This window comes from Staurois parvus, unplaced genomic scaffold, assembly GCF_062004578.1.
Source record: "Staurois parvus isolate SC_StPar_1 unplaced genomic scaffold, SC_StPar_1.0 ptg000511l, whole genome shotgun sequence".
Classification (NCBI taxonomy): domain Eukaryota; kingdom Metazoa; phylum Chordata; class Amphibia; order Anura; family Ranidae; genus Staurois; species Staurois parvus.
This window is the reverse complement of record NW_028318307.1, coordinates 2,096,901-2,124,157: the sequence shown is the minus strand read 5'-3', so window position 1 is coordinate 2,124,157 and position 27,257 is coordinate 2,096,901. Positions and strand designations below refer to the sequence as shown.

At 46.3% G+C, this 27,257-nt stretch overlaps 1 protein-coding gene across 2 annotated transcripts in view; it reads left to right on the top strand.

Annotated features, from left to right (window-relative positions):
• The first annotated feature begins 2,410 nt into the window (after nt 1–2,410).
• Nucleotides 2,411–27,257, top strand: part of SOCS7 (suppressor of cytokine signaling 7) — a 72,526-nt gene continuing 47,679 nt past the window's right edge. For both annotated transcript variants that reach the window (XM_089690032.1, XM_089690031.1), the window contains exon 1: nt 2,411–3,116. In XM_089690032.1, coding sequence (XP_089546158.1) covers nt 2,539–3,116 — 578 coding nt within the window. In that variant the 5' untranslated portion in view covers nt 2,411–2,538. The remainder of the gene's footprint in view (nt 3,117–27,257) is intronic.

Below are 27,257 nucleotides of genomic sequence, written 5' to 3'. Positions count from 1 at the left end.
AATCAATCAGGCCAGAAACTGGTATAGGCAGGTGGTACTGTCTAGTCTCTCCTCCCACTCTGATAGGGAAATTTCGGACCTTCTGAACATAGGCACAAGGCCAAGGCTGCTTCTAATAGTGCCATAAAGGTCCTCACGCAGGTTTGAATCCTGATGAATATGTAAAGTGTTGGGTAGGTGCAGCATGGTGCTGCGGCAGTAAACACACAGAGGCCCAGAGTGCAGTAACCAATGTATTCAAGAGCTTGCAAACAGTACAATATCCTGGTGGGGGAGCTGACCCGACTGGGAACTTATATTCAATGCAGTGGAGAGTCAGCAGTAGTAGGCCCAAACAGCGCTTGTCAAGGTGGAGTGGAATGCAGCCTGGCTGGTCCAACTCAAACAGGAGCTTAATGAAGCACAGATGTAGGCCCTGAGCTTTCCCTACTCTTCTCTACTCCCTGCTGCTAGTGCTGTCCCTGAAAGATGGGTTTGCTCTCCCTATACTAGCCACTTTGCAAATACGCACCAAAACCTGGGGGCAGGAACTTAAAAAGATGTGACCTAAGATAGCCACCAGGGTCACCTGGATATAGTATAGCCAACAGAAACGCTGTTCCAGGGAAACATAGAGAAACCGAGTTTTCTTTGACTTCCCCTCCAGCTGCAGACAAACACCACCTGCAGTGAAGAAAATAAACTGTACAAATATGTAGGCATAGAACATGCCCTATTCCATGACCCCTTAAAGAAGAATTATACAAAAAATATGGTTAAACCTACAAGTGCTTTTTTTTTTACCACTACTACTACAGTAATGCTTTATAAGGGTTTTGGAGATTTTTAAATGCAGCAATTTAGACATTAAATGAAAGGTTTAGCATTGGAAAACATTTTAAGATAGATATATAAATAGTGCATTTTATATACAACTACATAGATCAAACCAAAATGAGGGACAGACAAGGAGGAAAGAGGGACAGAGGGACTTTGTTCAAAATGAGGGAAAGGCCTGGTGTCACTATAGGGGTGAGGACTGCATCTGGGTGACACCCACCAAAGGGGTGACCCCACTGGCGTAGTTAGAGGGGTCGTAATTGCGATCCTGCTCTTGCTCCAGGGGGCCCTGTCACATTATTCTCCATCACGCCCACCCTATGGCTCCTTTCAGTCTCCAGTCCTGGTCGTGGCTCAGCTGGTGATTGGTGGGATCAGCTGAGGTGGGGCTGGGTATCTACTGTGCCTCATGACACTGCTGGACTGTCCCCTTCTGCGTGGCTTATCTCCAGGTTATTGAAGGATAAGGGCAATGTGGTGGTGAATGAAGTGAATGGAGAGAGACACCCAGTAGCACAAGAATGATTTTGGTCACATCTGGTGTATGTGCAGCAACACCATGTCTGCACCCTTGCCTACCCTAGTGCCCACTGCCAGAAAGGCCACAGCCACTGTGAGTTCTCCTATAGAAGTCTATCTGCTGACTGTTCTGGGCCGAGTCAGATTCCTCAGTGTCATCGCACACTGCTTGTACTCAGCAACTTCTGTGTGCTTGTCAGCAGACCCCGACCGTTATGTCCCTGGACTTCCCACACCTGTCCCAGGGTCTTCTCTCCCAGTAGCCTCTGCTTTGTCTCCCAATACACATGTTCTAACTGCCCAGAACAGCCCAGCTCTGCTCATAACCCCCCTTCACCAACTCTGCTCACCCCCTCTTCTCCATCACCCCAACTCTGCTCACCCCCTTCTTCATCACTCCCAACTAAGTTCCCCCTTCTCCATTCCCAACTCTGCTCACCCCCCCTCTTCTCCATCCCCCCAACTCTGCTCACCACCAAGTCAGGTCACCCCTTCTCCATTCCCAACTCTGCTTACCCCCTCTTCTTCATCACCCCCAACTCAGCTCACCCCTTCTCCATTCCCAACTCTGCTCACCCCCCTTCCATCCCCCCAACTCTGCTCACCCCCTCTTCTGCACCCCAACTCTGCTCACCCACCTCTTCTTCTCCATCCCCACTCTGTTACTCCCCCTCCCAAGAGAGACTTCTGGAGATCTGTACAGTTCTATGGTGGGGAACTAAGGTGTGGGCTAAAGGAAGGGTGGTCTGTTCTAAGAGGGAGCCTGTATTTAGGGTGGTCTATTCGGATGATATGGGCTGGCAGGAAGAGGGGGTCTGTACTGAGGGATGTGGGTGTGTAGTTTGTGGAGAGGGGAAGAACACCAATCCTAGTCCCTCGAAATCAGAGACAGTTGGGAGCTATGCAGTTACTTTATGTGGAATAAAGGTAAAACTTGATAACCTCCAATAATATGGCCTTTCCCTGAGGCCGGACACTTTTGCGGTAGCTGCCTCTTCCGAGAACATGTGACCGGTCGGAGGGCGGAGCTTACATCTCCTGCTCAGAATTGGGTTCCGCAGCTGTCCGTCTGCTAGCCGGAAGTGAGGCCTCTGAGTATCGGAAACAGGGGAGGGCTCCGATGAGGGAGCTGCTGGAGCTCGGTGGGCGAAGTTGGGAGAGGCCGAGGCTGGGGCCGAGGCCTGTGAGACTACCGGGAATATGCGAGGGGCAGCGGCAGAAGAGGAGGCCGCGTCCTACCGGGTGCTAAGCCGGCTGCTGGGCTGCGGAGCAGAAACAGGCGAAGAGGCCGCCCGGCCAAGGCTCATGGTGTTCCGGAATACACTCCGGGGGGAGGAGGAGGAGGCTGCCTTAGACCCGGGGCCCGGGGAAAAAGCCGTGCCTGAAGAGGGGGCCCCTCAGCCGGCTGAACTGTGCCGCCACCGGAAGGCCGCGCATCCCGGGGACGAAGGCTTGGAGCTGCAGCTGGGAGCGCTGGGGCTGCGGGGAGCCGGCTGTCCGTGTGAGGAGACCAGCGATGCGCTGCTGGTGCTGGAGGCACCCGAGGCCAGGAGGCTGGAGGAGGAGGAGGAGGCCGGGGAGAGCGGGCAGGCCGGGGCCTCCGCCAGGAAAGGGGCACCCAGGAAGGGATCGTTCAGGATCCGCCTGTCCAGGATCTTCCGCACCAAGAGCTGCGCGGGGGCTGGAGGAGCCACTGACAGGAGAGGAGCCGGAGAGCTGGGAGGATCAGGGGGCAGCCTGACTGACATGTCCAGGGACAGGGAGCTGGAGCTGGCCAGGTGAGAGCGTACAGTCCTACTGGATGTCATCACAGTCTGCAGAAGGGGCTCATTCACATGGAACAGCAAACTTGTCTGCTGGATGATGCCCACATGTCCACCTTGGTGCTGCAACCCATACAAGAGGATACGTGCGCTGCGCCTGCATGGACACAAGCTTTGACATGCAGGCAGCAGCAGGTGTACAGATCGACACTGCGTTCAGATCCATGCACCCGCTCCTGCCTGCATGTCAATCTTTGGCAGGTTATTGTGTCCGAGCACGTGCTGCATGTGCAACTGCTTCTCTTGTATGCAGCTCCAAGGTGGAGGCACACACATCTGCCAGCAGCTCTACACATACTGCACTGGACAGGAGTGCCAACTATGCCTGCCTTTCCTGTCACCCCCGCCTCCATTCATAGCTCCCATGAATGAAAAGTGAACCATGAATAGAGGAGGCTCATGCATCCTTCATCGATTTTCATTTGTGGAAGCTATAGTATGGCTATGTACTGACGCGGGCAGATTTCAGTGCACAGTGTCAGTGTATGGATCCATGCACCCGCTCCTGCCTGCATGTCATTCTTTGCCGGCTTATTGTATTCGCGCACGTGCTGCATGTGCATCTGCTTCTGTATGCAGCTCCAAGGTGGAGGCTCACGCATCAGCCAGCAGCTCTGCATATACTGCACTGGACAGGAGTGCCACTATGCCCGCCCTTTCTGTCACCCCCTTCTTCATTCAGGGCTCCCATGAATGAAAAGTAAAAGTGATCCGTGAATAGAGGAGGCTCATGCATCCTCCCTTCCTCCATTCATAAATCGCTTTTCATTTGTGGAAGCTATAGTATGGTTATAGATTGTTGAGGGCAGGAGCAGATGTCAATGCACAGTGTCGGCGTTTGGATCTGTGCACAACCCCCCCACCGCCTGCATGTCAGTCTTTGGCAGGTTATTGTGTCTGTACAGGCACTGCATGTGCATCCACGTCTATCGGCTGTCTGTGTGCAGCCTCGAGGTGGATGCACACACATCCGTCAGTAGTGCTACACAGGACAAGCTTGGTCACCAATGTGCATGAGCTCCTAATGCCCTAGTTTAGTAATACAAAAAAAAAATCAGCACAAGGGACAGTACTTACAATTACTGTGAAAGCAGTATTAAAACCAAAAATGTATTAATTTGCAACTTTCCAGCTATTGGATGTGCTGGCTGCTTCAGTTCTCTTTTCTTTGGCTTTTTCACTCTGTTTTCACTTGGTGATCTTCTTAGATGTGATGGCTGCATTTGGTTTCTTTTTTAGGCTTTCTTTATTTTATTTTCACCTGGGGATCCTGCCAGTAAGTTTATTTTTTTCAACAGAACAAGCTCTTACAAATGTAGCAGTTAGAGGGTTGAGACAAATCATTTACCACTTACAGTTGGGATTTCAATGGTCATTGTTTCCATTGTGAAAAAACTTTATCCTAAAAGGAAAAACTTTCTTTAACTGCCTAAAAAGTATTAGCTGGAGTTTGGCTTCAGTTTGTTTTTCTAAATCTGCTAGTACCCCTGATACTCCCCCCACCCGCTTAAACTGACAATGCTGCTGTCCAAAGTTGTCTCTGTTGCTCCTTCAGTCAGTGTAGGCACTCTAATACAGGAGGCCAGATCACCAGGTGGAAACAGAGGGGAAAAAACTTAAAAAAAAACAAAAAAAAAAACTAATGCAGCCACTACATCTAATGATTAGTAAACTGCAATATGTTGCATTTTTTGGGGGGTTTAATACTGGTTTAATGTTCTTGCCATACATACCTCCTGAAGCCTGCCTTAAAAACTCCCAGAGATGGTATCCATCCTGCTGTGGTGCTAGGAGGCTGCTAAGACACTTGCAGACAATTCAAACCTCATCGCTTGCACACTGTCTCCCACAGTAGCTCTGAGCTCGGTGATGCTGCGATGAAGAGGATAGTGGACCACACGTGTACAGAAATTTGAGAGCTCACTCCTATTATGGTGGGATGAGCAGTAATGGCTGAAAATGTTTAAGCAACGTCCTAGCAACAGGGCAGGACGGGCTGATGTCATATGTGGGAGTTTTTTTTTCTAGGCTTTGCGATGTATCAGGGATGTTGAATTCATATTGCCCGACACCCAGGATATGTACAGTGCCTGGAAAAAGTATTCATACGCCTTGACATTTCCCACATTTTGTCATGTTACAACCAAAACATAAATGTATTTTATTGGGATTTGATGTGATAGACCAACACAAAGTGGCACATAATTGTGAAGTGGAAGGAGAATGATAAATGGTTTTCCAATTTTTTTACAAATATCTAAAAAGTGTGGTGTGCATTTGTATTCAGCCCCCTTTACTCCAATACCCCTAAGGCCTCTTTCACACGGGTGTTCTGTATGTCCGTTTTTCATCTGTCCATTTACAGGTAAAAAACAGACATGCATATATTTCTATCTGGTAATGTCCACATCTGTTAATGTTTTTTTGAATGGAAGAAAACCTTATTTTTCTTCTGAAAGAAAACAGATGTCAATGAACTGTATGCAGCCCAGCTGGTCAGCGAAGGGGGCGATGAGCGAGCAACCCCCCAAGCCATACCAAGCCACTTGCCCTCAACATGGGGGGGTGCTTTGGGGTGGGGGGCTCCCCCCACCCCCTCAAAGTACCTTGTCCCCATGTTGATGGGGACAAGGGCTTCTTCCCCACAACCCTGGGCTGTGGTTGTGTGTGACTGCAGACAGAGGGCTTATCGGAACCCCGTTGACAACTGATGACTTATAGGTTGTTAGGGACTCGGCAGCCACCCATTCCTTAACACCCCATGACAGTACTGACAGATACAGTACATACCGCATGCCTGGACCATTACTTAATTACCGCATGAATTTATTTATTTCCTTTTGTGAATTGACTTCAGATGTCTTGAAAATCACACCTGAGATCGACATGTCATCTGACTTTGAAATCGTGCCACTTCAAAGTTGCATGCTTTCAAAGTCGGGCTTGATGTGAACGGTATTAACGGACCAAAAACGGATGTAAACTCAATGATTTTTTCTTTGAAAAACAGTGACTGAACTGATGAAAAAAACTGACCGCCCACGTGAAAGGACCTTAATTAAAATCTAGTGGAACCAATTGCCTTCAGAAGTCACCTCAGTAAATAGAGTCCACCTGTGTGGAATTTGAATCTCAGTATAAATACAGCTGTGGTGTGAAGCCCTCAGAGGTTTGTTAGAAAACGTTACCTCCCGGTCACATCAAGCCCAACTTTGAAATCGTGCGACTTACAGTGAAGTCACACAATTTCAAAGTCAGGTGAGATGCTGATTTCAGGGGCGATTGGCAAGATATCCGACACAGATGTCTATGCAAATTGCACCAAAAGTAGAACCACAGCTCAGGTGGGAGAATCTGTCCACAGGACAACTATTAGTCACGCACTCTACAAATCTGACCTTTATGGAAGAGTGACATGAAGAAAGCCATAAGAAGTTCTGTTTGCAGTTTGCGAGAAGCCATGTGGGGGACACAGCAAACGTGGAAGAAGATGCTCTGGTCAGATGAGATCAAAATTGAAGTTTTTGGCCAAAAAGCAAAACACTTTGTGTGGCGAAAAGGAATACTGCACATCACCCTGAACACAACATCCCCACTGTGAAACCTGGTGGCAGCATCATGTTGTGGGGATGCTTTTCTTCAGCACGGACAGGGAAGCTGGTCAGAGTTGATGGGAAGATGGATGGAGCCAAATACAGGGCAATCTTAGAAGAAAACCTGTTAGAGTCTACAAAAGACTTGAGACTGGGACGGAGGTTCACCTTCCAGCAGGACAACGACCCTAAACATACAGCCAGAGCTACAATGGAATGGTTTAGACCAAAGCATATTCATGTGTTAGAATGGTCCAGTCAAAGTCCAGACCTAAATCCAATTGAGAATCTGTGGCAAGACTTGAAAATTGCTGTTCAGATGCTCTCCATCCAATCTGACAGAGCTTGAGCTATTCTGCAAAGAAGAATGGACAAAAATGTCACTCTCTCTAGATGTGCAAAGCTGGTAGAGACATCCCCAAAAAGACTTGCAGCTGTATTTGCAGTGATAGGTGGTACAAAGTATTGACTCGGGGGCTGAATACAAATGCACGCCACACTTTTCACATATTTATTTGTAAAAGAATTTTGAAAACCATTTATAATTTTTCTTCCACTTCACAATTATGTGCCGCTTTGTGTCGGTCTATCAAATCAAATCCCAATAAAATACATTTACGTTTTTGGTCATAACATAATAAAATGTGGAAAAAATTTTAAGGAGTATGAATACTTCCAGGCACCATAGTATCGGTCAGGTAGTTTTGTTTTTATTTTTTTTTTAACCTTTAGCTTTGCTGCGGGCAAGCAGCAGGGCTCATCTGTCAGGTGGATGCATTTGGGCTGCCGCCCGATTGCTTCCACACAGCCCACTATGGTGCCAGCCTTCTCCCTCCTCCCTGCCTGCCATATGTCCTGGGCTCCCCATGCCCATCTGCGGGCCCAGGACTGGCTCAGTGTGCGCCGGTGGGATATGGTATAGGGGAGAGAGGAGAGCGGTCACATTCTCCTGACCTGGAAGTGATGTGACGTCACTTTCGGGTTCCCGTTGACATATTCCCGGCCATCGATGTGCACTGCATTACATTCAGTGGAGCACAGGGGAGACATCCAGGGTCATTTAGACCTTGGATGTCTCAATAAAGAGAACCTGTCACCAAAAAATCAGTACATAGGGGACTTTTTGTCCCCTCTTGATGAAAAAAAAGTTTAATTAAAAAAAAAATTATATAAATAAAAAATTAAAGGTACACCCAAGCAATATAATTCTAGCACCAGACCACCTCCGTAACACTCTACTGATGACCTATGAGCGGCTTTAAAAGCATTACCTATAGAAAATATAGGGTATTAAGTTTGTTGCCATTTCACAAGCGTACGCAAATTTAAGGTTTGACATGTTGGATATCTATTTACTCAATGCAACCTCATCTTTTATATTTTACAAAAAATTGGATAATTTATTGATTTTTGTTTCCTAAAATTAAAAGTGTATTTTTTACTAAAATTTAGCATTTTCTAGACCTTGATAATATTGTGTGACATAAAAAATTGTAACTACCACTATTATTCTCTAGGGTCTCTGCTTTCAGAAAATATATAATAATTGGGGGTTTTGTGTCGTCTTCAGGCCTGAAATTATTTTTTAACCATTAGCCGCCCGGCCAATGGCCGTTTGGCGGCCAACATAAACCTTCAGCGTTCCGGGTGGACACCATATGGCGTCGTCCTGGGCATGCGCAGTTTGTGCTCCTGCAGAGCCGTGCAGTGGCGCGATCTGTCACTGGCCGTGTACCTCGGACACGGCCGATGACAGATCTGAGTACCGGCACTGTTGCCAGTACCATGTGACCTGCTGTGACCAATCACAGCAGGTCACATGACAGTTGTATACAATGGATGGTTTCATTCATGCCATCCATTGTATACTAGTGTCTAGCTGTGAATGGTCACAGCGATCACATGCACAAGCTGGGCCAATCACAGCCCAGCTGTGTCATGTAATTAGCCGTGGCCAAATCACCGCTAAGCACAAAAAAAAAAAAAAAAAACCCTGAATGAATCGATGTCATTCAGGTAAATGCTTGCTTATAGCAAAGTAATTCTTTACTATAAGCAAATCGTGTGAAAAAAAAAAAAATACTGATCACTTCCCCAAAGTAGTACAATGTTACTATGGTAACATTATATTACTTTGGTCATAGTGAAATATGAAAAAAAATCTTAAAAAAAAGAAAAAAAATTTAATAAATTTAAAAATAAAAAAAATTAAATAAAATTATATATATATTTTTCCCCTTTCGTCTTTCAGGACAGCACCTTGAGAGACCTCGGCTCCTCCCCACCTGAGGAAACACCTCCACCCAAAATAAAAAGTTCTCCACTCCCCTCCAACCTCAGTTCAGGTGTTTCCTCCGGTGGGGAGACACGTGAGGAGGCGCAAGGTGCTGTCAGGTAGACAGGCAGGGGAGCCGAGGGGCGGAGAGCCGGCTGAGAGGCTTTGGGCAGCCGGGAATGAAGGCCGGAGTGTCCGGCTGCGATCCTCCCTGGGCAGGCTGCCGTGCAGTGAGCGTGCACCCTAGGGGACAGTACGTACCTGCTCTCGCCCCCCGACCCACTCCGGCGAGTTGGGGCGGCCGTGGTGAGGTCTGGAGAGGAGTCCCACTCCTTCCCATGCTGGCAGGCAGTGGACCTTGCTGGGCTGGACGTCGGGGGACAGCGGTTTCCGGCGGAAGGGGCGGGGCTTCTCCCAGAGCCACGGCTTCCGGTCATGGCCCTAGAACCACGACGCGAAATTTAAAAGGCGGTGCGGTGCGGAACAGCTTGGGGGACAGGCCAGCACGAGGCGACCACCCTCCTGAGAAGGATGTCGGAGGCACCGGGACCAGGGGATGCCAGCACCAGCCATTCTCAGGTAAGGTGACTCTGAGGAGTCCTCCCCTACCTGGTGGCCCCTAGCTCCTGGGGTATTCCCAGACCCTCTGGTGGTGAGGGTCTTCATGGGCAGGATAGGGGGTCTGTGGAGGGGTCAGGCCCTTAAGCCCTGCTGGGAAGGGGGGGGGGGAGAGTTAGGTGATAGCAGTGGGTGTTAGGCTTCCTTTCTGCCCTCTGCGTCTTTCAGGACAAGGCCCGGGCAAAACTGAAGCACCAGGAGCCTAAGCGCAGATGCCCATCCTGCAAAGAAATTCTAAAAGAATCCTGGATGAAGGTTCTTTGCGGCCTGTGTATAGAGGAGTTGGTAAAGGAAGAGAGGCCAGAGCATGGTGACTTGGTCAGGTCAGTGAAGGAACTGACCAGTACCTTCGACTCTTCTAAAAATCTTATGGAAAGGTTAGCCGTTCCCCAACCACACCATGCGACCCCCCCTGGTGGCCGCAGTAGGTCGGAGCAGGGAGCTCCTCATAGCAGGAGAGGATGAGGGGCCCTTGGGGGATTCCCAGTCGGAGGAGGAGTCTGCTGGGGAGGGCCCCTCAGGTGAAGGCAGGGGTCCTTCTCGTTACAAATGGTCCCTAGAGGAGGTTGATGACCTCTTAGGGGCTAAATACGAGACCCTAGACATCAAGGAGGAGGTTAAGACCTTGTCCTTGCACGATCAAATGTATCGGGTTGGAGGAACAAAGGCACAGAGTGTTTCCTGTACACGATATTTTAGTGGATACCATCAAAAAAGAGTGGCAGGATTCGGAAAGGAAGCCCTTCTTTTCTAGAGCTTTGAAAAGGAGATTCCCATTTAGTGAGGATCCGGAGACTGTGTGGAATAAAAACCCCAAACTTGACGCAGCATTTTCTCAAACAGCGAGGAGGACAGACCTAGCATTTGAGGATACGGGGGTCTTGTCGGATTTACTGGACGGGAGGTCAGAATCTCTCCTCAAGAAGGTTTGGGATTCAACCCTGTCCAACTTGAAGCCTGCCATGGCCACAACTGTTGTGGCCAGGAACCTAGAATACTGGCTGACACAGTTGCTGGCCCATATTGTAGCAGACTCCCCCAAAGAAAAAATTTTGGCTTCTTTTGAGACCCTGTTACAGGGTGTGGGATTTATCGCGAATGCGTCCGCAGAATCAGTAAGGCTGGGGGCCAGGTCAGCAGCCCTGACGAACTCTGCTAGGAGAGCTCTATGGTTGAAGACTTGGCAGGGCGATATTACTTCAAAGGTGAGGTTGTGTGGCATCCCCTTTACGGGATATTTCCTGTTCGGGCTGCAGTTGGAGGAGATTCTAGACCAGACGGCAGACAGGAAAAAGTCCTTCCCCCTAAAAAGGAAGTTGAAGGAGGGAGGGACGCGAAAGGCTCGCCCAGTCAAGAGACAGAACCTCAGGCCAGAAGGACAGAGTAGGTCGTGGGGGCAGAGAGGTAGGGGCAGGGGAGGGGCGATTTTTGCCCTCCTGAGCTGCCCCAGAAGCCACGGTGACTTGGTTCCTCCTGTGGGAGGAAGATTGGCGGCCTTTCTCCCACAGTGGGAAGTAGCGGTCGCTAGCCCCTTTATTCTAGATATCGTGAGAAGGGGTTATCGGCTGGAGTTTTTGGAGCCGCCACCAGGAAGGTTCTTTGTGACTGCCCGGCCAAGGGGCCCAGCGAGGGCCTCTGCCCTAAGGGGCGCACTAAGGGATCTGGGGGACCAGAGAGTCATCAGCAAGGTCCCAGAGGGGGAAAAGGGGAAAGGATTTTATTCCCACGTGTTCATGGTTCAGAAGCAGTCGGGGGCAATCAGGCTGATTCTGAACCTGAAGCCCCTGAACAGATTGGTGCGATACAGGAGGTTCCGTATGGACTCCATTTTCACGATCAAAGCCCTACTCCCACCAGGGACATTTATGGCCTCCATAGATTTAAGGGACGCATACCTTCACATGCCCATCGCGGAACCCTCACAACATTTTCTCAGGTTGGCGGTACAGGGGGAAGCGGGAATACGGCATTGGCAGTTCAGGGTTCTGCCGTTCGGACTATCTTCCTCGCCAAGGGTGTTCACGAAAATTCTGACAGAGGCACTGGTTCCCATCCGCATGAAAGGGATTGCGGTTATAGCCTACTTGGATGACCTGCTGCTCTTCGCAGACTCAGAGTTCCAGCTACAGCAGAACATTGCCACAGTAAGGGGTCATCTAGAAAACCTGGGGTGGCTTTTGAACCTGGGGAAGTCCTGTCTGGTGCCCTCCCAAAGAGCGGTTTACTTGGGGTACATTCTGGATTCTGTAAGGCAGAGGACCATCTTAACTTCAGAAAAGGTTACCAAATTAGAAGCAGGGGTCAGATTGTTACAGGGGAGCAGGTCAGTAACAGTGAGGCAGGCCATGTCGGTACTGGGGTTATTAACGTCTTCCATCCCAGCAGTGCAGTGGGCAGGCTTCCATCTGCGTCCCCTACAGCTGTGGGTTCTGAGGATTTGGGACAGAAGGATTCAATCCTTGGAGGACCAGGTCCTTGTTCCCCCCAGTGTGAAGAGGTCTCTGTGGTGGTGGAGGAGGTCGTCCAACGTGACCCAGGGGCTGTTGTGTTTCCTCGTGACCAGGGAAGTCACGACGGACGCCAGCGCTCTTGGGTGGGGAGCCCACCTGGGAGACTTAGTGGTTCAGGGGGAGTGGTCCTTAGTAGAGAGGAGAGAATCCTCGAATTGGAGAGAGTTGAGGGCAGTAGGGGAGGCTCTCCGCTCCTTCCAAGACAGGATCAAGGGCCAGCACGTGCAGGTTCTGACGGACAATGCTACGGCAGTAGCGTACATAAACAGACGGGGGAACAAGGAGCAGGGCTCTCGGATCCCTAGCAGCAGTGGTTTTATCCTGTGCAGAGAGGAACCTAGCTTCCCTGTCTGCGGTACACCTGAAGGGAGAACTAAATCGCAAGGCAGACTTCCTGTGCAGGACTTTTCTCAGAGAATCAGAGTGGACCCTGAACACGGAGGGTTTTCAGGCGATCGTAAAGAGATGGGGGTCCCCGGACATAAATCTCTTTGCCTCAGAGAAGAACAACAGGGTCCCGAGGTTCTTCTCCCTGAGCCGCGGGGACGGGTCAGAAGCGGTGGATGCGCTAGGACAGAGGTGGGACTACCCGCTGTGCTACGCTTTTCCCCCGGTCCCCTTACTCCCCCTGGTGTTAATAAAATTCAGGACAGAAAAAACCTCGCTCATCTTGATCGCCCCTTTCTGGCCGCGGCGAGCGTGGTTTGCTACCCTAAAAAGCTTAGCCACACACCCGCCCTGGGAGTTACCGCCAAGGAAGGATCTGCTGACGCAAGGGCCAGTCCTATGCCCCAGGTTGGAGAGACTGAGGCTATCGGCCTGGTTTCTGAACGGCAGCTCCTTTTAGCGAAGGGGTTTTCAACCAGGCTGGTGACGACGTTGCTGGCTAGTAGAAAGGAGGAGACTCAGGCCATTTATAGCAGGGTTTGGGGTTGCTTTACGGTCTGGTGCGATAGGGCGTCAGTACCGACCCATAGCATGGTCTCGGTATTGGAGTTCCTGCAAGCAGGGGCGGACAAGGAGCTGTCAGTCAGCACGCTCAAGGGCCAGGTTTTGGCCCTCAGCGTGTTCTTAGAGACGCCCTTAGCCAGGGAAGCACTGGTAGGGAGATTTTTTAAGGCCCTGGCGAGGCAGAGGCCTCCGAGGTCCGGGCCTTTTCCAAGGTGGGACTTAGCCAAGGTGCTAGGGGTACTGATTAAGGCCCCGTTCGAGCCCCTGAAGTCCTGCCCGATAAGGGACCTTACTATTAAGACAGCCTTTTTAGTGGTGATTACCACAGCAAGGAGGGTGTGTGAGCTGGAGGCCCTTACAGTCAGAGCCCCCTAGCTACAGATTTTTCCGGATAGAGTGGTGTTAAGGCCGGACCCATCCTTCATTCCGAAGGTGGCCCAGAGATTCCAGAGGGAGCAGGATATAGTGCTACCCTCATTTTTTCCTGACCCGGTTGGGAAAGATCAGGAGAAACTACATTTTTTTGGATGTTAGAAGGTGCGTGCTCCTGTACCTTGAAAAGACAAAAGGGTTTAGGAGCACAGAATCTTTTTTTGTTTCTTTCGCAGGGGCCAGGAGGGGCAAGAAAGCTTCTAGAAGGACACTGGTCAGATGGTTAAAACTGGCAATTACAGGGGCATACCGAGCAGAAGGCCTAGAGGCCTCGGAGGGAATCAGGGCACATTCCACCCGAGCGGTAGCAACTACCCAGGCGGAGCTGGCAGGGGCTTCCCCAGGACAAATCTGCAGGGTAGCTACCTGGTCCAGCTATGACACTTTAGTAAGGCATTACAGACTTGACCTGGTCTCGGTGCAGGATCAGGCCTTTCGGCGTAAGGTCTTGCAAGCAGTTAGCCCGCCCGATGGGTGAGTACTCGCTTATCCTCTCAAGGTGCTGTCCTGAAAGACGAAAGGGGAAAAATCAAGTTACACTTACGGTAACGTCTTTTCCAGTAGTCTTTCAGGACAGCACCGATTGCCCACCCAGTGTTGATATTTGGTTACATGAGAATGTCTTATTGCGGTCATGTTGTCTCATGTGTCTCCCCAGGTGACCGGAGGTACGATCTAAGAACTGAGGTCGGAGGGGAGTGGAGAACTTTTTATTTTGGGTGGAGGTGTTTCCTCAGCTGGGGAGGAGCTGAGGTCTCTCAAGGTGCTGTCCTGAAAGAGTACTGGAAAAGACATTACCGTAAGTGTAACTTGATTTTTTTCATACTGTCACCAGTCAGTGTCCCTGATCACCGCAATGTCAGTTATATGATGACGCTGTACTGCACTGGTGACAGTATGTAAAAAAAAAAAAAAAAAATAGTGAAAATAATTTTTTTAATTTTCCGAAAAATTATGACAAAAAAAATACAACGTCAAAAACTTGCCATGCCTCTTATGAAATACGTTGGACTGTCTACTTTGCAAATAGGGGTCATTTGGGGGATATCTGTCCTGTTCTGACATTCTAGGACCTCAAGAAATTAGATTGGCTGTCAGTACCTAAGGATTCCTCAATATTCAGATATATACCATAGTTTGTGAACTCTATAACTTTCCTACAAACTAAAAAATACATCCTAATTTGGGTTATTTTCACCAAAGACATGTAGCAGAATACATTTTGGCCTAAATTTATGAAAAAAAATTATTTATTTGCAAACTTTTATAACAGAAACAAAGAAAAACGTGGTTTTTTTTTCAACATTTTTGGTCTTTTTTTGTTAATTTAGCAAGAAATAAAAACCCCAGTGGTGATTAAATACCACCAAAAGAAAGCTCTAGTTGTGTGAAGAAAATGATAAAATTTTAGTTTGGGTACAATGTTGTATGACCACGCAATTGTCATTCAAAGTGTGAGAGCGCTGACCAAACTTAGGGCTTTAGGGCTGCTGGCTTGGGGGAGAGGGGGTACTTTTCGACAATATTTATGCTCAATTGAAAACAGTGAAGTTTGTACTCAGTTCTACTCTCAGCTGTTTTAGGATAAAGCTGCTAAACTATGTATAGCAGAACTCCTATTTACAGACCCATCAAATGAGTTATTAGGGGACACGTCGTTTTACCACAAATTTGCTAGGCCTTTCAAATTCTCCTGCCATAATCCATATGGCTAAGGCAGGCCATAAATTTGTAAATTTTCAACCTGTGGTGGCAGGAAAGAAAAATGCTCAATATCCCCATCAATACAATCAGTGTTGATAGGTGTTCCCTCCCGCAGCACTATTGTGTTTTGCTGGCAAGGAGCCTTCCCTGCTGTCAGAACACAATGATTACTGTTGGAGGCGACAGCCACCAGCAGCGTTTGCATGGCAAGAAACCCAACAGGCTGGTTGTACTGAAGTCAATCGATGTTGTGGTGACCCCCAACTATAAAATTATTTTTGTTGCTACTTCATAACTGTAATTTTGCTACTATTATAAATCGTAATGTAAATATGATATGCAGGGTGTATTTTCATTGTTACGCACTGATTGAAAACAATTGGGAAATCATTATCTTTGTAGGAACTGTTACACCCTAGCCTGACCCTACTACACACACACACACACCACCAGCTCATATCATATTATATACCCATCTCCATGGTAACTGTGTAGTATTTGCATTCAGAAATGATCAGATTATATACCAGAAAGTTATTTTGGAAGTGACTTTTGCTTTCTGTTCCCTTCATGCATACAGAAGCCCCTGGACCTCAAGCAGCACTGTTTCTGTCCTCTGCCCTATACACAATATTACATTTTTGTCACTCATACCTGCTCCAGGAGCCTTGCCACAGTCCAGGAACACACAATAGGCAGAGCAGGGCACTCAAGCAGTTCAACTCTTTCTCTGTTTGTAAAATTTCCTGTTGGGCCACAACAAAATAGCCGCTCTTTTATGGCTTTCTCGCCTCCCTCGCTACGAGAAAATGGCTGCGTTGGTCCCGCTCTATCCATGGGTCCTGAAGGATACAGTTGGAAGGGCGAGCACATCATGTGGAATGTGCAGATCCGCCAGCAGAGGGCACGGGTCGGCCGTTTTTTTCCCCCTCTTGTTCTCTGCGGTTTACTCTGTCGTGCTTGGATATGATAGGGGCGGGGCTTGATGTAGGAGGCTTTGTGATAATATGCTCATGAATATTAATGAGGATTTAGACTCGTATGTGGGCGTATCTGCATGTGGGCGAACCCGCCTGGAGACGGATAGAGGAGCGGTGTCTCGGTTCCTAAGACCATCGGAAATATGTGTTTTCCGATGGTCTTAGGCAACCCCTGTGAAAGGGTCATGCGACCCACAGGTTGAGAACTGCTGCCATAGAGGGATCAAATCTAGGATGGTCCCTGCTGAACCGGCTAAGATTTAATCCATCTATGGCCGACTTAAGTGATAGGTTCTTATATCTTGGTCCTCTTCAGCTGGCTGCACCTTCCTGGTGCAGGAAGCCAGCTCTGATGATGTGCAGAACCTGCACCCTGGCCTGCCCACCACTGGCCACTCTGTGTGCCGATCCTGCAGGCTTCTGGGAGATGTGCTCTAAGTATCTAGGGAGGCTTCAGGACCAAATACACATCCTTCTGGCCTAGGCCCGAATGGTGTCAGGGCCGAAAAAAAAAAATTAAAACATGTTTAATCAATTCTGCTTTGGAAGTTTGGTGTTTAAAATGGAACTAACTCCCTTTTGGAAGTTAAGTTCCATTCTGAATTATTTACATAAAAACTTAAAAAGAAAAGCCATCCCTGACCTATTGTACACAAATCATACCACGTGATTGGGGCCACACCACAACCACCCTGCAACCGAATGCAATGCACGTGGTTGCAGCATGGTGGCACAGGCTTTTCAGGGATAAAATGGGCAATGAGGATGCAGGGTATTTCCTCCCAGATGCCAGTCACCTGCCCTTTGAAGAGCTATTCACCGCGGAAAGCTTTTTTTTTTTAGAGGGCTGACTGTCACAATCCCACGATCGCTGCCACCAATATGTCACGATCGTGGCGTCAGTCCCCAGACCTTCTCACCAAACTCGTGACCAAAGGACTAGCCAACCTGAAACCGCGATGTGACGTGCGTAACAATGCCACACCCAGCTGCACCCTGCACAACGATTTTCCAGCTAACGGACCACAATCGATGTACCGGCAGCCTGGGAGATTGTTACTGGGTCAGGTTAATTATGCAGTTAACCCTTCACACTGCCACCACCTCCTTTTTGTACAGAGAAAGAGGAAACTCGGCGTTATCAGCTATAACACTATAATGATTGAAATAATCGACTGCATAACACCGGCCCATTATACAGAGGGTTAAACAAACAGTAGTGTTCTCTTTAGAGGCAGGGATTCGTAAATTGCAATACAGAGCTATAGAAACAGTTCAAAACTTTCAGAAAGAAAGATTTATTACTAAAAGGTCAAACGGGTGAAATAAAAATATTTACAGAAAAAAGATGTAACTAGGATACAGTTGCAAGAAAATGTATGTGAAACCCTTGGGATTACGTGGAGTTTTGCATGAATTGGGCATAAAATGTGCTCTGAACGTCATCTAAGTCACAACAATAGAAGAACACAGTTTGCTGAACATAATACTACACAAACATTAGATGTTGCCATGGTTTAATTGCACAAAACATGTAAACATTCACAGTGCAGGGAGGAAAAAGTATGTGAGGCCCTAGCTTAATGACTTCTCCCAGAGCTAATTGGAGCCAGGAGTGAGCCAACCTTGACTCCAATCAGTGTGATGATATTGGATGTGTTGCTGACAGCTGTCCTGCCCTTAAAAAACACACACCTGTTTTGGGTTTACTGGTTTCAAGAAGCACTGTCTGATGTGAACCATGCCTCGCAGAAAAGAGCTCTCAGAAGACCTACGATCAAGAATTGTTGACTTGCATGAAGCTGGAAAGGGTTACAAAAGTATCTCCAAAAGCCTTGATGTTCATGTGTCCACGGTAAGACAGACTGTCTACAAATGGAGAAATTTTAGCACTGTTGCTACTCTCCCTAGGCGTGGTCATCCTGTAAAAATGACTGCAAGAGCACAGTGCAGAATGCTGCATGAGGTAAAGAAGAATCCCAGAGTGTCAGCTAAAGACCTACAGAAATCTCTGGCACATGTCAACATTTTTGTTGACACATCTACAATAAGGAAAACATTAAACAAGAATGGAGTACATGGGAGGACACCACGGAGGAAGCCATTGCTGTCCAAAAAGAATATTGCAGCACGTTTGAAGTTTGCAAAAGAGCACCTGGATGTTCCACAGCACTATTGGCAAAATATACTGTGGACAGATGAAACCAAGACTGAGTTGTGGGAAGAACACACAACACTATGTGTGGAGAAAAAAAGGCACAGCACACCAACATCAAAACCTCATCCCCACTGTAAAACATGGCGGAAGGAGCATCATGGTTTGGGGCTGCTTTGCTGCCTCGGGGCCTGGACAGATTGTTGTCATTGATGGGAAAATGAATTCCAGAGTTTATCAAGACATTTTTCAGGAAAACGTACGACCATCTGTCCGCCAACTGAAGCTCCGCAGAGGATGGGTGGTGCAACAGGACAATGACCCAAAGCATGCAAGTAATTCAACAAAACAATGGCTGCAACAGCACAGAATACGCCTTCTGGAGTGGCCCAGTCAGAGCCCTGACCTCAACCCGATTGAAATGCTGTGGCATGACCTTAAGAGAGCGATTCACACCAAACATCCCAAGAATATTGCTACACTGAAACAGTTTTGTGAAGAGGAGTGGTCCAAAATTACTCCAGATCGTCGTGCAGGTCTGATCTGCAACTACAGGAAACGTTTGGTTGAGGTTATTGCTGCCAAAGGAGGGTCAACCAGTTATTAAGTCCAAAGGTTCACATACTTTTTCCTCAGTGCACTGTGAATGTTTACATGTTATGTGCAATTAAACCATGGCAACATCTAATGTTTGTGTAGTATTATGTTCAGCAGACTGTGTTCTTCTATTGTTGTGACTTAGATAACGTTCAGAGCACATTTTATGCCCAATTCATGCAAAACTCCACGTAATCCCAAGGGGTTCACATTCTTTTTCTTACAACTGTGTGTGTATGTATATATATATATATATATATATATATATATATATAAAGGAACCATAGCACAGCAAAGAGAAATCAGAGAGAGGTGAAAGGGTTAAGGTACTTGCCAAAGTCCTGGGTTAGCAGATCCAAGTTTCAGAGCAAGAGGGCACATGTCTCCCCAGGTGGTATTGATGTTAAAAATGGGAGAGGTCTTCAACTTCTTATCTTAGGCCTGACAGCTGGTTTTGTACTCCCCAGCAGGGGGTGGCTCTGCAGTCAAGGACCAATCTCCGCTTAGGGCGGGGAGAGATGGGTGGATGCTTCAACTAGAGCAAAAATCTCCCATAACTCATATTTGGCCTATAACTTTTCCTATGCACAAGTGACATCCCACCCGCGGGTAGATTAATATGCAGACAAGTCTGAGGATTGATTAGATATGAATTATGAGAGTGTATGCTAAATGGTTCGCGAGATCTATTTTTCTGCTTTCCTGTGCGTCCGAGACAAGGTTAGTGACCCATCAATTTGTTCATCTGCTCATCGTCCATCTGATGATATGTTCGGTTTTTATGTAAGTCTCTCATATGCCAAGATATGAGACATAGGGGAAAAATGGTTTTAACCGAGGTTATCTGATTCTGTCACCTACGCTGAGTTAAGTTTTATGAGGTTGGAATCTCTCTCAACTCCAGAGAAAGCTTACCTTATCTCTTCCGAGGTGTGAAATGGTACAGCTTTCCGAGACAGCTAGGCACCTAGCTCAGAGATGCCTTGGCCTGCCAGTGACCCACAACCAGCACTCACACTCTGGCCAAATGTCTCCTCTCGGAGGGGGAGGGAAGAATAAGGGAGAAATGGATACTCTAAACAAAATGGAGTCTGCGTCCTTCACTGTGTGTTGCCACGCTTGCGACACTGCCACAGATGTGATCGAGCCCTCTGCGTCTGGAGGAATAGAGGTTTAACCAGGTGGTGGAACAGATATGGACTGAGCATATCATCAGTTAGTAGGATGTTCTTTTTTTTTTTCTTTTTTTTATACACACAAACACCAACAGTGTAACATCAGATTGAAAAAATGACCATCTAGTTCAGCCAAAAGAAAAACAAGTGAATGTATAAACTGAAAACCTCCATATACCAATCCATACACTGGATATAAAAGGTACCCCTGTTAAAATGGCAGATTTCTGTGATGTAAAAAAATGAGACAAAGATAAATAATTTCAGAACTTTTTCCACCTTTTAATGTAACCTTTAAACTGTACAACTCAATTGAAAAACAAATTTTTTTTGGGGGGTGGGAAGTAAACATAAAACACTAAAATAATGTGGTTGCATAAGTGTGCGCACCCTCTATTAACTAGGGATATAGCTGTGTTCATGATGAAGCAATCACATTCAAAATCATGTTCGATAGGAGTCAGTACACACCTGCCATCATTCAAAGTGCCTCAGATTAACCCCAAATAAAGTTCAGCTGTTCTAGTAGGTCTTTCCTGACATTTTCTTAGTTGTACCCTACAGCAAAAGCCATGGTCTGCAGAGAGCTTTCAAAGCATCAGAGGAATCCCATTGTTAAAAGGTATCAGGAGAAGGGTACAAAAGAATTTCCAAGGCAGTAGATATACCATGGAACACAGTGAAGACCGTCATCAGGTGGAGAAAATCTGGCGCAAGAGTGACATTACCACGAACTGGACGTCCCTCCAAAATTGGTGAAAAGGCGAGAAGAAAGCTAGTCTGGGAGGCTGCCAAGAGGCCTACAGCAACATTAAAGGAGCTACAGGAATATCTGGCAAGTACTACATGTGACAACAATCTCTTGTATTCTTCATATGTCTGGGCTATGGAGTAGAGTGGCAAGATAGAAGACTTTTCTTACGAAGAAAAGCATCCAAACGCGGCTAAGTTCTGCAAAAACACATCTGAAGTCTCCCAAAAGCATGTGGAAAAATGTGTTATGGTCTGATGAAACCAAGGTTGAACTTTTTGACCATAATTCCAAAAGATATGTTTGGCGCAAAAACAACACTGCATATCACCAAAAGAACACCATACCCACAGTGAAGCATGGTGGTGGCAGCATCATGCTTTGGGACTGCTTTTCTTCAGCCGGAACTGGGGCCATAGTCAAGGTAGAGGGAATTATGAACATACCCGAATACCAGTCAATATTGACACAAAACCTTTAGGCTTCTGCTAGAAAGCTGAACATGAAGAGGAACTTCATCTTTCAGCATGGCAACGACCCAAAGCATACATCCGAATCAACAAAGGAATGTCTTTACCAGAGGAAGATGAAAGTTTTGGAACGGCCAAGCCAGAGCCCAGACCTGAATCCAATCGTAAATCTGTGGGGTGATCTGAAGAGGGCTGTGCACAGGTGATGCCCTCTAAATCTGACAGATTTGGAGTGTTTTTGCAAGGAAGAGTGAGCAAATGTTGCCAAGTCAAGATGTGCCATGCTGATGGACTCATACCCAAAAAGACTGAGTGCTGAAATAAAATCAAAAGGTGCTTCAACAAAGTATTTGTTTAAGGGTGTGCACACTTATGCAACCATATTATTTTAGTTTTTTATTTTTACTTCCCTCTACCTAAAAGAGTTCAGTTTGTTGTTCAACTGAGTTGTATAGTTTATAGGTTGCATTAAAGGTGGGAAAAGTTCTGAAATGATTTATCTTTGTCTCATTTTTTTTTACATCACACAAACCTGACATTTTAACGGGTGTGTAGACTTTTTATATCCACTGTATACCAAAATTTGATCTAGAGTAAGCCTAAAGCCCACTGTCAGCTGACATCATTGAGTCGCTGCAGGCTCTGGAAAGATCCCGACCATATTGTCAGAATCTACCCAGTGACAGCTAGCTATGGCTTTCAGCAAGCGGCTAAAAGCCGAAGCCAGCTGTGCCTGCCCCCTCCCCAGCCTGGCGCTCCAGTGAGTACTGGAGGGACAGAGCAGTGGCTGACATTCACTGCTCTCTCCTCCAAGAAGACCGAGAGTGGTCATGCGATCGCTCAGTTCTTGGTCTTAAAGCTGATGTAGGATAGCTTCACCATCGCACTGATGCTGTGAGGTGAGTGTGTATGTTTATTTTTTGTTAACCCCATACATCTCCTTTAAAGTGTTACTAAATCCACAACAGTAAAATCAGTCTGTATATGCAGTAAAAGCATGCTTGATATACTCACTGTAGAACCTAAGGGGTTAATCCTCTGCATTGTTTGATCCTGACTTCTCTGATCCTCCCCTTCTTCCAGTGCCCCCTCTTATTTCCTGATAAGACATATGTGGAGACACTCTGCATATGCTCAGTTTGGTGTGTATTGCTAGAGAGGTGTTTCTTTTTTTTTTTTTTGTCTTGAGAGAGTGCTTGTGATCAGCACAGGGCCAATCAGCACTGTCCAGACAGAATTCAGGGGTTCTGCATCTACCTAGAGCAGAATGAAATCTCCGCCTACCAGCTGTAACCAGTGCTCTGCTGGACACTGACAGAAGTCACAAGACTGCTCTAACTGTTGATGAGAAAAGGTATTTAGCAGTTTATATTTACTAAAATAATAGCATTTCCATATTCTGTGTACTGTGGGAGACCAGACAGAGTGAATTCAGGGTTCGGGGTTTAGTAGAACTTTAACAAGATGAATGTAGTTCAGTAATCCTCTTGTTCATGTACTCACATGCTTTCCATGGTGCTGAAAATGTGTCTTTACACAGTTTTAGCATTAGGAGAGTTGAAATGTGTATTTTTTTTCAATACAAAATGTAAATAAAACATTGAGGTCCTTCTTCCAGGATGAACCAGCCTGGCATGCCAGTCTTAAGAGCTGGTATCTCTCTTAGCAGGTATTTTCAGGTTCCAGTGATGTCTAAGTCTAGATTCATACCTATGCAGGTTGCGTTTGAGCCGTTTCTGCATTGCGTTTTGCGTTGACGCATTTTTTTTCTTGTTGCTAGGCAGATTTAAAATAAACGCAGCACATGCTTTTCTGCAGTGTTTCCATTGAAGTCTATAGAACCAAAAACGCAATGTTTTGGTTCAAAAAGTCCCTGACCCTTTCCAAAAAAACGCACTGGGTGAAAACGCTCAGATGTGAACATGTCCTATAGGAAATCATGTTAAATGGACTGCACTGCGTTTCTGCAAAAAGCTGCAGAAAACACTTAGATGTGAACCTACGGTAAAGGTGTCATATACACTGCCTGCACCAGTGATGGTAGTTTAGCGTTCAGGGGAGCACGGGTCCCCTCCTTCACTGCACAAACAAAATTTGTACACTGAAGGTTTTTGCCACTGGTACAGTTTTAAGTGCCTAGGGAACTCTAGGGAATGGTTTCCCCTAGCATAATTGGCCATATTTGGACTTGGCCCAAATATGGTGGCTGCATGCTTTTTACATTTTATATTTGTAAAGATGAATATATGTATTAGATTTAGGGATGCACCGAAACGTTTCAGCCAAAAACACTCCTTTCGGCCGTCGGCTGAAATGAAAAAAAAAAAGCGCCGATGCAGGTGCCGAAAAAACCTCGCCCCTCTTCGCTGGCCATCCGCTGTCGCTGCCACCCAGCCGCTGTCGCCACCAGCCGCCGCTTGGTAGTTCAGCCTTACCTGAGAAACCATGGATCCCGGCGCAGGCCATGGAGATGAGTGAAGGAAAGATGGCCGCCACACATCTCTATGCCTTTGGAGGAGTGATGTCACTTCCTGTTCCAGCCATTTTTTTTTGTTTTAGTTTTTTTTAAAGCACTAGATCAATGCTTTTTTTTTTTTTTGATCCAATGCTTTACATTGCAGAGGAGAGATATGGGGTTTTATTGACCCCATATCTCTCTATAAAAAGGATCTGTCACTAATTATTTCTATCACAAGGGATGCATGCATTTCTTGTGATAATAAAAGTGATTCCAATTTTTATGAAAGGGACAGTGCAAAAAAAAAACCAAAACCATTAAGTAAATTTAGAAGAAAAAAAAAAGTTTAAGTGCCCCCGTCACCCCGTGCGCTCACGTATTGGTGAACGCGAACATAGGCCATGCCCACATATGTAAATGGTGTTCAAACCACACACGTGAGGTATTGCCACGAAAGTCAGAAAAAGAACAATAATTCTCGCACTAGACCTCCTCTGTAACTTTACACTGCTAACCTGAAGAAATTTTTAAAGCATCACCCATGGATATTTTTAAGTACATGCCATTCCATGAGCGTGCACAATTTTAAACGTGACATGTTTGGTATCTTATTTACTCGCCGTAACATCCTCTTTCATATTTTACAAAAAAATTGGGGTATATATTTTTTTTTCACAAAATATATATTCAATTTTAAAAACTGCATTTCGGTTTCTGTTTTCGGCCAAGTGCATTTTGAATTTTCGGTTTCGGCACCAGAATTTTCATTTAATTAGTTTATGTACTAAAAATTGTAAGTTGTAAACCTGTGTTTTTGTTAGGGAACTTTTTAAAAAACACAAATTAAAAAAAAAAGATATTGCGAAACAAACCAGCCTGGCTAGGCATGTGTGCATTTAATTTTGAGACTGGAAGTCAAGGTAGAGCTCCCCAATGATACACAGACCGCAGAAAAAATATACTGACAAAAAATATACTTAACCCTTCCCTACTCCATCCAAAACATATTAAAAAAAAAAACTTTTTGCTATGCATGCATTTTATCCGAATATCTTGCAGTATGACGTGTCCATTGGCGTAGTATCTGTAATTCCTCTCTTGTGGGTGTAGGGATCTCCAGGTATCTACTAGTAGTAATTAATGCAGTTGCTTTTTGAGATGATAGTTGTTTGTAAGATATGGTAGAGTGGCTAGAAAAGGAACCTATGTTGAGGTCTGCAGCTGGAACTAAAATTCCTTCTTTGAAGTTCGTAGGTTTGTAAAGTGGTATGGTTAATTAATGAACTTGAGTGATTTCAAAAGCAGATATTTGCAAAAGTAAGGCTGGCCATAGATGGTTTGAGTCTCCGCTAGTTCAGCAGGAACTGGCTGAGATACGTACCCTGTATGGGCAGGCTGAATGTACCAAGTTGGTCAGTCGATCAGCTTGGGTACAACTAGCCTGCTGGATTTACTTGCGAATATCATCACTGTCTTCTCCCGTTCCTCCCCCCCCCTCTGTGAAGAGAAGACAGGTGGGATTCCCCTGTCAGCACTGTTTGTGTTGATGGGGGAATCGTGTAAATACCATGGGTTGCAGGAAAGAAATTTGCACCGCCTATGGCTGGCCGAAAGGAAAAGGTAAACGCAGTGTTGTGTATGGTACCTTTCAGGACCAAATATCTTCCATTTGTATCTAATATCAAGTCTATCAAAACAAAGGGGAATGTTTCTTTTGAATCTTTTATCTCTGTTGGAGAGTAAGCTGCTACAGTAACATAGTTGGGGATATTGTGAGCTTAGGCTTAGTTGTACATGTGATGGGTTTTTTGAAAGTCACATCACTTGCATATAATAAAGTTCCTGTAGAAGTTGGTACCTCTTGACTGGGGTGTTGACACCCCTCAGGTATAGAGCAGTGTTTTTGTTTCTGTAGGTACATTCAGAATCACATCTACATGACAGCTAGTTTAATTTTGCTGAAAATGCAGGGAGAGTAGAAACACAAGGGAAAGGCTTTAGGGTTGGGGTCAGCATTGTATCGTGCAAGGAACTCAAGATGCAACAAAATTGTGTTAGTAGCACCAACTTATGTCTGTCAGTTACCCAACCAGGTAGAAAATGTCACTGTCCAAGGGTGAATTTTTGAACTGTGTACAGCAACTTAAATTGGTGTTAAAGAATATTAAAGGATAAGTTCACCTTTTAGAAAAAAATAATAAATGCGCATTATTATTGTCTGCAGGAGCGATGCAGGTCTCCTGCAGATTTTGTCAGTAGACCATTAATGTAGTTCGCTGATGCCATGTAGGTCTACTGCAGATCTGTCAGTATGTTTGCTTGCTTGTACAGGATGTATGAGCAAGCAGATATACTGACAGGAAGATCGAATGAACTACCACGGCACTTCACAGCGCGGTGGTAGTTCATTGAGGACTACAAGCTGACAGCTGCAAATGACTGTGAATGAGTGACACGGCCATGTGGGCGGAGCCCCACACTGCCACGTTTTTTTTAAATTTAACAGCGAGGGGTGAGAAGATCCCTGGCTAGCTGTCAAAGCGGGGATCAGGGGGGCTGGTCTGATTGTAACATGTTACACCCTGAATATGGTTGTAACATGTTAGGAAAGTTGACTTGGGGGGGACTATGTGCTATCTCTCAGAGATCTTTTTTTCCTGTTACATTAAAGTAACCATTGAGGTTACCTTTTTACATGCATAATCTGAAAGAGATGCAAGTCCATCCAGTTCAGCCAGTACTTAAGCTCATCTGTCTAAGTATAAACTCGGGATGCAGTGGAGTATTCAGAAGATGGAGAGAGGGGACATGAAAAATAAAGGAAAATGGTTGTGTATGTCTCATTTAACAGGTTGGCCTGTTGAAGTGCTGAAGTGCATTTGCAAACTTTCTGCCACATTTGGTCCTTGGGGGTGGGGGGTTCAGTGGTGAGTTGATTTCAGGTTTGAAGACCCTGTAGTGTAGAGCAGAAGCTCTCCAGGTCTTCTGAGAGTCTTGAGCATGTGATGTAATTGCCATCCCTGTGGGTGATAACACACTCTGGGATCCCCCTGCTAGTGCCAAAAGCAATATGTTTTTATCTGGAACGGTAAGATATGTCATATTTGGTGTCTGGACGTTCAGAATATGATTCTGCATATTATTCTACCAGTGGATACGATGCTACATGTACCTATGGAAGGTTATTGACCATGGTATAAACTTGCGAGGGATTTGGGTCACAGCCTGGGTCTCCGCCTAACACCCCTCCCCAAATGAGGAGATTGGCCCTTGGCTTCAGTAGCCACCCCCTGCTGGGACACGAGAAAAGACTGTCATGCCTGGAGTGATTCTCCCTTTTAACATCAGGAACCATCTTTGGGAGAAAAGGTACCCTTTTGTTCAGTACACTTGAGCTCTGCTTAAACCAAGGACTTCTGCAGGTATC